At 44.8% G+C, this 10,000-nt stretch overlaps 1 protein-coding gene across 1 annotated transcript in view; it reads left to right on the forward strand.

Moving 5' to 3' along the window:
• The window catches only part of LOC307143784 (alpha-tectorin-like), a 55,909-nt gene that overhangs the window by 9,003 nt on the left and 36,906 nt on the right, over positions 1-10,000 (forward strand). The window contains exons 14-16 of the mRNA XM_079845545.1: positions 3,605-3,928; positions 6,265-7,787; positions 7,853-7,950. Of these exons, the coding sequence (XP_079701671.1) occupies positions 3,605-3,928; positions 6,265-7,787; positions 7,853-7,950 (1,945 nt within the window). The remainder of the gene's footprint in view (positions 1-3,604; positions 3,929-6,264; positions 7,788-7,852; positions 7,951-10,000) is intronic.

A 10,000-nucleotide genomic window follows, 5' to 3' on the forward strand; every position in this document is an offset into this window, starting at 1 on the left:
TTCTACGCGGACCGCAAGCGCTGTGATTGGTCTGCCAGAACCCTTCCCTCAGGTCAATAAATAAATAAAAAATCTGCGATAGGAGTGTGTGTGTGTGTGTGTCCAGAAATTGGATGATAGTTCCTTACGTCTGCTATAACACACTATTTTGCAGTCCAGCGATTCTTTATGGTAGTAAATAAATACATAGATCCGCTGAATATAGTTTATTTATTTTCTCATTAAAACCAAAGATATTAATCAATAATTGTATATCAAGAACAGGGACACATTAGGGTATATTTCGTGAATGAAGTCTCCGCAACAACAATCGATTGCTCGAGCCACCGCTGCTGAAAACAGCGGCCACGAGCTCCGCATGGTTTCACAAATGCATTCCAGCGCCAGATCGCCTTATTTAACTTTACTAATCAACTAGAGATGCTTAATTTGTATTAGATACAACAACTCAAGCTGCAAGAAAAGCCGCTCTCTCACTGCTGCTGATATTCCGACGTGAATGTACAGATTCTACACATCAAGCTGCTTCTTCTTCGGCTGTTGTCTTGATTACACCAACATGCCCGAGGACACTGCCTTCTAGTGTCTGCATGTGGAATTGCACATTGACGCAGACAACAGCGCAGAAGTATAAATGCTCACGACGGCGTCGGCTACGCGCGTAGCCTACGGCGTACACTACGGCGTACACTCGACGCAGAAGTATAAATGGGCCTGTACCCTCTGCGTGCACTCGACGCAGAAGTATAAATTGGCCTTAAGTTGTATCTTTTCATAATTAATTAAATATTACAGACGGCTGATTTCATTTGACAGTTATCAATCATGTTTTCGGATAATAACGTTACGCCCCGTGCACGCGCCAGCTTGTGTGTGTGACACAACGCGTACAAAGTAATAATTGTACAATCTGTTATTTTTAGGTCACGCTAACATTATAGCAATATGACTGTAGTTTTATAAAAATACAAATCACATGTAACGTAAGGCTATGTTAATATATGGTTTGCCGTCTGAACTGTCAGCGCGCAGTGTTTGTCTATCAATTATGGCATAATCATATGTAACGAGGTTTAATAAGAGTGTGTAACTTAATTTTATGTATTGTATTTACGCTGCATGAATCCTGGTTCACGTCGCTTTTTAAATCTTTAAAACAATCATGACTGACTCAGCCCCCTGGCCATACAACTTTAGCTCGTTCGTAGTTCGCTAAAATAGCAACTGGAAACCAACAATAAATCAAATTAACACCAAAATGGCCGTAAAACATTTCAAAGTAATGAATTCAAGCAGTTTTAAAGTATATATTACTTCAGAGATTAACAGAAAATGGCCTAGTTGACCGTTATAACCGCCCAGGTAGCAAAAATTGTGTCAGCCGAAAGCGGCCCAATTAAGGCTAAAACACTCGGCCGTTCCTCGGCTTGAATCTAGGTCGGATTGCTCTGCGAGCGCACGGTTTTAAAGCAGCCCGATTGCGGAACCCCGAGTGAGGACTTAAAGCCCCCCTCCCATCCAGTTCCATGTTCGGGCTTATTTAAACTTTAATTATTTACACTCATGTCAGGTTAATAATTACATTTCTGAGCAGCCGTTCATAATGCAATGTAAACTGAAAATAAAACCGCACAAGAGAGACAGTTTTCATGTTCAATGAATTTTTTTATTGAAAAAGGTAATTTAGGTAATAAAGGTAATAAAAAAATAATACATTTCAATAACATTGAAATAATCACAGAATTAATGTAAATTCAACATTGAGTTCAAAAAACTACTATTTTACAATATTTAACTTTAAAACATTTAATTCTGGCACACTGCGTTTGAGTTGGCTCTTGAGTTGGTGGTCTGCCTGTGTTCGCCCTCTGGCTTCGGCCACCATCCCGATCAGAGGCTAGCTGCAGCCACCTGGTGATGAGGAGCTCCATTTCCTTTTTTAGTAGAGTCTTTGGTCAGGGCATTCCGGTGGACTGCATCTGAGAAAAACAAAAGACTGAAGAGGGCAGCATGACCATGATGTTACTCAGCAACCACCAAAAATTAATTTGGATGTCACCACATTGGAGTTATCCAGCACTGACACTCACCCAGAACCACACTTTTTAAAATGAGCCTTTTGAATGCAGGCTTTCGGTTGGCCCCACTCCAATTAAGGAGTCTCGCCAGTGAGGTGTTCATTGCTCTTTTCATGACTCGCCCCACAGTGTCTTTAAGAGTCATGCCTCCGACCATTCCAAGGAGAGCAGCCTGAAACAAAAGACATGTACCTCATTAGTTATTTAAGGAATGTAGCCTGATCTGCTAGAGAAAAAAGAAAAACTTAAAATCTGGCCATGCCTCGGTACTTATAAAATAAAAAATAAAAAAACACCACATTGTAGAATTCCTACCTGTAGGCACAGCCTCCCGAGAAGACCTGTTGTGTGCGTCATGTACTTTTGGGGTGTTCTAAAAGAAAAGAAGAAAAAGATGTTTTAATCTCATCACACATACCAAAGTTTGTTTCCATGAGCTCTAGAATAGCTTTCTTGCCCCTCTTACTTGATATCCATTTTGGCCTGATGACGGGATTCTGCCAGCTGCTGCATGGGTTGGGGTGTCAGTAGGAAGTGTAGCCCATTGGCTATGGTAGTTGGTAGTGGAGACTGAAGACCACGGTGGTGGACTAGCTGCTGGGATGTTCGCTGAAGAGGGAGAAGCCCACAGACCTACAGAATTTCTAACTTTGGGCACAGCCTCCTCACAAGACCTGTCCTGTGTGCCACGTACGGGTGGGGTGTGCTAAAAGAAAATAATAAAATTGTCATCACAGTTTACAACAACGTCTAAGTCATGTACAGTGTTGTCATCAGTCAGATCATCATCAACAAGATTATCAATACCTTGCAGCAAGTTAGACACCGATTTAACTGCCTTGCCTCTCAGATTATTTTCCGACTCTATTTCTAGATCATGGTCACTCAATCTGTATTTGGAGAGGATTTGTCTTTCTTTAAATTCTTTAATTACTAGATAATTGGCCAATTTAGTGGTTCTATTTAGGGTTGAATAGCATTGGAGTTTATTTTTGAGTTCAAAATGTGTTTTTAGTGATTTATCATGGGTGTCTTTTAGATTTTTGTCAATTTCTTTAATAATGGTTTTGGGGTTGTAGCTGTGGTCAATCGGGGCTTGAGTTTGATGGACTAGTTGGAGAGCGAGTGTGTTTAGAGGATGAGACTCTGCTGAGGTTTCATTGGCGAGGAGGGCATTATATTGGACTGACTCTGGATCAGACTGATGGAGGTGATGCCAGAACTGGACACATCTCTTCTGGATCTCAATGTCCAGCGGGTACAGGCCTAATTCAGCCCTGCAGGTGGCGTTGGACGTGCTTCTGTGGACCCCTAAAATGTTTTTGGTAATTTCCAATTGTAGTTTTTCTATTGAAGTTTTATCCCATTTTTTTAAATTCAGTACTGATCCCCAAATTTCACATCCATATAAAAGAATTGGTTTTATTATTGAATTATATAATTTTATCCAAGTTTTTATGGGTATTTTTAAGTGACCGCATCGTGACTTTATAGCATAGAAAGCCCTCCGAGCCTTTTTTGCTCAGTGTTTTGACAGCCAGACCAAAGCCTCCCGAAGCGCTGATGTCGATGCCCAGATAGCTGTAGATCGTGCTGTGCTGGAGGACCTGGCATTTATAAGTGAACGGGTGTTTGTGTGCCTGAGATCTGGCCTTCTTCTGGAACACCATGACTCTGGTTTTGTCCAGATTGACTGTCAGGGCCCACTCGTGACAGTACTGTTCCAGCAGGGCCAGGCTCTGCTGAAGGCCAGCAGTTGTGCGGGACAGCAGGACCAGGTCATCCGCGTACAGCAGACATCTGACCTCTGTGTGGTCAGGGACAGTAGAGTGACCTCTGACCTCTGTGTGGTCGGACTGTAGAGTGAGGCCGGGGACAGTAGAGCGCTCCAGCATTGATGCCAGATCATTAATATAGATGTTAAATAGAGTTGGACTCAGACTGCATCCCTGCCTCACTCCACGTCCCTGCTGGAAAAACGCGGTTCTGTGGTGGTTGATTTTCACCGCACTTTTACTGTTGGTGTAAAGGGATTGCACAATATCAAATGTTTTTCCGCCAATGCCAATTTGTAGGAGTTTGTATAATAAACCATCATGCCAAATTGAGTCGAAAGCTTTTTTAAAGTCTACAAAACATGCAAATATTTTTCTTTGTTTGTCTTTGATGTTTTTGTTGATTAGAGTGTGAAGAGAATAGATGTGGTCAGATGTGCAGTGTTTTGGTAAAAAGCCAATTTGTGCTTTATTTAAAATGTTGTGTGTAGTGATGTGTGAGACAATGCGGCTGTTTATGAGACTGCAGAACAGTTTTCCTAAAGCACTGCCCACACAGATGCCACGGTAGTTATTGGGGTCGAAGCGGTCACCTTTTTTTAAATATGGGGGTGATCAGTCCTTCAGACCAGATCTCAGGGAAGTGACCGGACCATAAAACCAGATTAAATAGTTTGGCTAGAGCTTGAATCATGCTGGGACTGCTGAGTTTAAGCATTTCATTATTAATGTTGTCTTGTCCGCATGCTTTCTTTAATTTGAGATTTTTATATGTTCTAATATTTCAGATATTGTTATAAATTTATCTAATGGATTTTGATAATTTTTAATAGTTTTCTCCAAGTCTTCTAGTTTTTCCTTGATTTTAATCTGAGGCTGGTTAAGGTCAGCTGGTTCAATTGTTTGATAAAGGTTTTCAAAGAAAGATTTCCAGATTGAGCCATTCTGGAGCGATGTCTCTAATTTGGGTTTATCAAGTTTTTTATATAAGTTCCAGAAAGTGTTTTGATCTACTGCTTTATCAATTTCATCAATTTTGGCGTTCAAATATTTCTCTGTTTTATTCCACAGTAGTCTTTTGTAATTCTTCAGACAGTCTGAATAAGAAAGGCGTAATGTCTGGCTGGATGGGTCGCTGTGCTTTCGGTTGGAAAGTCTCCTCAGCTCTTTTCTGAGACCTACACATTCATCATCAAACCACACATCCTTTCTCACTCTCTGCTGATTTGTTTTATGATTGTTTTGCTGTTTAATGTTAGATAGAGTCGCCAATGTTTTGAATATATAATTTAAGTTTTTTGTTGCTAGATTTATCCCATTACCATCTAAAGTGAACTCAGTGGACATAAAGCCATCTAGCATTTTTAGTATAGTAGGGCTGTTCATGTTTTCTTTGAATTGGTCGGAGCTGGGTTGAGTCCACTTGAGTTTAGGTTTCAAAGGGAACAGTTTTTCAGATTGGAGGGGAGATGTTTTGGTCCTTTCCCGTGGTGGTTTCAGATAAAGCACAGTTTGGTAGTGATCGGAAATCGGAAGCTGAGGTCTGACTGTGAAGGCATTAATAAAGTTTGGATCAATATCTGTTATTGAATAATCAACCACACTGGTTCCTAATCTGGAGCAGTACGTAAATCTGCCTAGTGTATCTCCTCTAGTTCTGCCATTGATGATGTACAGCCCTAACCCTTTACACAGCTTTAGCATTTGTTTTCCATTCATGTTGACTGAACTATCATAGCTGTTTCTTGGTGAGATATTTGATGAGCAATGAAACGTGGTGTCATTGAGGATGTGGTCATTATCTACAATATTTACATAATCAATTTCTCTCCCTGTCCTGCCGTTTAAATCGCCGCATATGAGGATTTTCCTCTGGACTGAAAGTGTAAGATGTCAGTCTGTAGCCTTGGAAAGCTTTGCTCTTCGTAATACGGAGAGTCGTGAGGTGGAATATAGACGGCACAGAGGTAAAGGTTACACTGTGATATGACGGATTTCACTTCAAGCCAAATAGATGATTTTTCAATTTTAACAATTTTAATTGAATGTTTCAGATTGTCTTTGTGCCATATAAGTATTCCACCTGAGTCACGACCACATTTAATTTTAGGATTTTTTAAAGAAGGAACAACAATTTCCTTGTATCCTATTGGACAATGTAATGTGTCATTACTGCGACACCACGTCTCATGAAAGATACAGATGTCCATATCTGTGACACTGCTGAGCAAGTCTTGGTCTGCCGTCTTGTTACCAAAAGTAGAAGAGTGCAGACCCTGTATGTTCCAACAACTGATTTTAAAAGATTTCATGGATAGTTTTGTAGTGCGTGTGTGTGTGTGTGTGTGCAGGTTATGTCCTCAGTCTAGAGCAGACAATGTTCAGCAGATGTCTTATCTGGTTGAGTTCAGCGGCCGCAGGGTTTTGTGGTTGTTGAACTGCCACTGCATAGCTCTGGTGTTGTGATGGAGGTCCTGTGGCCGGTCTGGGCTCTGCTGGAGGACGGAGGGTTCTTGGCGTTGTGTAGCTCTGGTGTTGTGATGGAGGTCCTGTGGCCGGTCTGGGCTCTGCTGGAGGACGGAGGGTTCTTGGCGTTGTGTAGCTCTGGTGTTGTGATGGAGGTCCTGTGGCCGGTCTGGGCTCTGCTGGAGGACGGAGGGTTCGTGGCGTTGTGTAGCTCTGGTGTTGTGATGGAGGTCCTGTGGCCGGTCTGGGCTCTGCTGGAGGACGGAGGGTTCGTGGCGTTGTGTAGCTCTGGTGTTGTGATGGAGGTCCTGTGGCCGGTCTGGGCTCTGCTGGAGGACGGAGGGTTCGTGGCGTTGTGTAGCTCTGGTGTTGTGATGGAGGTCCTGTGGCCGGTCTGGGCTCTGCTGGAGGACGGAGGGTTCTTGGCGTTGTGTAGCTCTGGTGTTGTGATGGAGGTCCTGTGGCCGGTCTGGGCTCTGCTGGAGGACGGAGGGTTCTTGGCGTTGTGTAGCTCTGGTGTTGTGATGGAGGTCCTGTGGCCGGTCTGGGCTCTGCTGGAGGACGGAGGGTTCGTGGCGTTGTGTAGCTCTGGTGTTGTGATGGAGGTCCTGTGGCCGGTCTGGGCTCTGCTGGAGGACGGAGGGTTCGTGGCGTTGTGTAGCTCTGGTGTTGTGATGGAGGTCCTGTGGCCGGTCTGGGCTCTGCTGGAGGACGGAGGGTTCTTGGCGTTGTGTAGCTCTGGTGTTGTGATGGAGGTCCTGTGGCCGGTCTGGGCTCTGCTGGAGGACGGAGGGTTCTTGGCGTTGTGTAGCTCTGGTGTTGTGATGGAGGTCCTGTGGCCGGTCTGGGCTCTGCTGGAGGACGGAGGGTTCGTGGCGTTGTGTAGCTCTGGTGTTGTGATGGAGGTCCTGTGGCCGGTCTGGGCTCTGCTGGAGGACGGAGGGTTCGTGGCGTTGTGTAGCTCTGGTGTTGTGATGGAGGTCCTGTGGCCGGTCTGGGCTCTGCTGGAGGACGGAGGGTTCTTGGCGTTGTGTAGCTCTGGTGTTGTGATGGAGGTCCTGTGGCCGGTCTGGGCTCTGCTGGAGGACGGAGGGTTCTTGGCGTTGTGTAGCTCTGGTGTTGTGATGGAGGTCCTGTGGCCGGTCTGGGCTCTGCTGGAGGACGGAGGGTTCTTGGCGTTGTGTAGCTCTGGTGTTGTGATGGAGGTCCTGTGGCCGGTCTGGGCTCTGCTGGAGGACGGAGGGTTCGTGGCGTTGTGTAGCTCTGGTGTTGTGATGGAGGTCCTGTGGCCGGTCTGGGCTCTGCTGGAGGACGGAGGGTTCTTGGCGTTGTGTAGCTCTGGTGTTGTGATGGAGGTCCTGTGGCCGGTCTGGGCTCTGCTGGAGGACGGAGGGTTCTTGGCGTTGTGTAGCTCTGGTGTTGTGATGGAGGTCCTGTGGCCGGTCTGGGCTCTGCTGGAGGACGGAGGGTTCTTGGTGGCTGAGAGCTTCTCTTTTGATTAGTGTTTCTGCTGTTTCTTGGTGTGTTTCCAAGGGCTGTGCTTTTCAGCACTCTGGCGAAGACTTTCACTCTTTGTTTGTTCGAGATGTACATGGTCATACATATGATGGGGTTGTATGTCTTTGTGATGGGTGAGATGAACATTAGGAATAAGTGCGCAGCTTCTGGAGAGCTCCACATTATTTCCATGGATCACGTGGAATGGCACATCAGAGCGTGGCAGTAGTGTAGACAGGGTTATTTTAGCCTCTGGGAAGCGTTGTGTGGCTCTGATTGCCACCTCTCTGATCACAGGAGCCACACGGCCCTTCATGGCCCTTAGATCGTTTGTCCCTGTGTGAATGATGATGTGCTTATAATTATCATATGGGTCTCTCTCAGACAGGATCTGAAAAGCGCATCTTGTGTTTGGGCACCAGATTTTCTTGACTCTCATATTTGGGAGTAAAAGTTTCTCACTGATGTATTTCCCATTTGAGTCGGTCAGGATGAGTGCGTGTGTTTCTCTCGTGTCCTCTGCTGCGGATCTGTGGATCTGGGCTGCTGGATCAGGCGAGCAGTGACACTCTTCTTCCTCTGGTAGCTGCTCAGGTTGAGCATTTTCCATGAGCATCTCTGGATGTATCAAGGGTTTAGCAGAAGACACTTTGGGTGCTGCTGACACAGAACTGAGTTTTTCTCTCAGATCATTGATGAGTTTATCTTTGCTGTGGAGTACTGACTTCAAGGCAGAGAAATCCTCCTGCATTTCTGTTCTAACTTCTGCTAGTTGTCTTCCTAGCGTTGCTTTAACTTCACTCAGTTCATCTTTATTTAGCTGAAGTTCCCTTGATATCTCTTCTCTGTGTCTTCGAAGACATTCAACCTCTTGTCTTAAGTTCTTTATGTTGTTTGTCCGCTGTTCCATGTCATTGTCTTTCAGGTGGGACAGTATCAGCTCTTTTAGCTCCACTACTTCTACCTCCAGGAGTGAAAAATTGTCTTTCGTTCTTGACATTGGACATGGAATAATAGTTGCTGAAGCCATTTTCATCTTTTGGACTGATCTTCCAGGAGAGGCATTGGTGTTCATGTCCTAGATGTCATCTTCATCAGACAGTGCCATTGTTCTTATTAGATCAAAATCCTCAATGAAGACTTTGAGAGCAGACTCTGATCCCTGGACCATGACAGTGCCATTTTGGTACAAGTTCAGGGTTAAAAATCTTGTTTCAGCATTTTTTTCAGCATCTTCGAATGCTAAGATCTGTCTGCCTTTACAGATGCCTCTTTTCTTGGTAAAGGGGAAATGTTGACAGAAGGCAGTGTGCCATAGCGGGCTGTGTTCAGTGTAGAAGAGCAGGTTGGTCATGACACTGTGATGTTGTTCAGCGAACAGTGTTTCAGGCCTTTTCTTGACCTGCTTGTGTCTGAGCAGCTGCCTGGAGTGTTCAGGGGCCTCATTTATAAAACTTTGCGTAGGATTTGCGTCAGAAGTGGCGTACGGATGAAACATAGGACGTGCGTACGCACAGAAATATTCGGATTTATAAAACCGTGCGCACGCACGTCCTACGCAGATTTCCCTTAATAAATCACAATCAATTCTAAATGTAGCGCAGCTTTTGCGGCTTCATGTCACGCCCATAGTTGCCCATAAATAGTCCGCGAAACGCCCCCAAGTTAATATTCATCGATTGCGAAATCATGGCAAACACAGAGAGGAAATCATGGCAAACAAATTTGCCACATTTGAAAACTAAAAAAACGTAACCTCACTCAATGTGAAGTAGAAGTTATCGTTGGCAAGGTGGAAAAGATGAGAAAAATGTTGTTTTGGAGGGCACAGTGTGGGCATTAGGCTACTAATGACAAAAAGGCACTTGAGTGGCAAAAGGTTGCAGACGCCGTGAATGCTGTAGCCTCACAACCTCGGACCGTGGCCGAAATAAAAAAGAAATGGTCGGACATCAAAGTCGAGGCAAAAAATCGTCTAGCGCACCATCGCCTGAGTGTGTCCTCGTTTGCCAGCAAGTCTTCTTGCTGTCTGAAGATGCGTTCACTCCGACTCCTTCCATTTGCGACATCTTCTAAGAGCGCAAGATCAGCCATTGTGCGTCATTATGCATTGTGATGGGGCATTTTATTTCCATCCATTTAATTGCATCTGACAAGCTACAGATGTCGGTTATAATCTACGTG

Source organism: Gobio gobio (assembly GCF_949357685.1).
Source record: "Gobio gobio genome assembly, chromosome: 20".
In the NCBI taxonomy this organism is placed as follows: Eukaryota; Metazoa; Chordata; class Actinopteri; order Cypriniformes; family Gobionidae; genus Gobio; species Gobio gobio.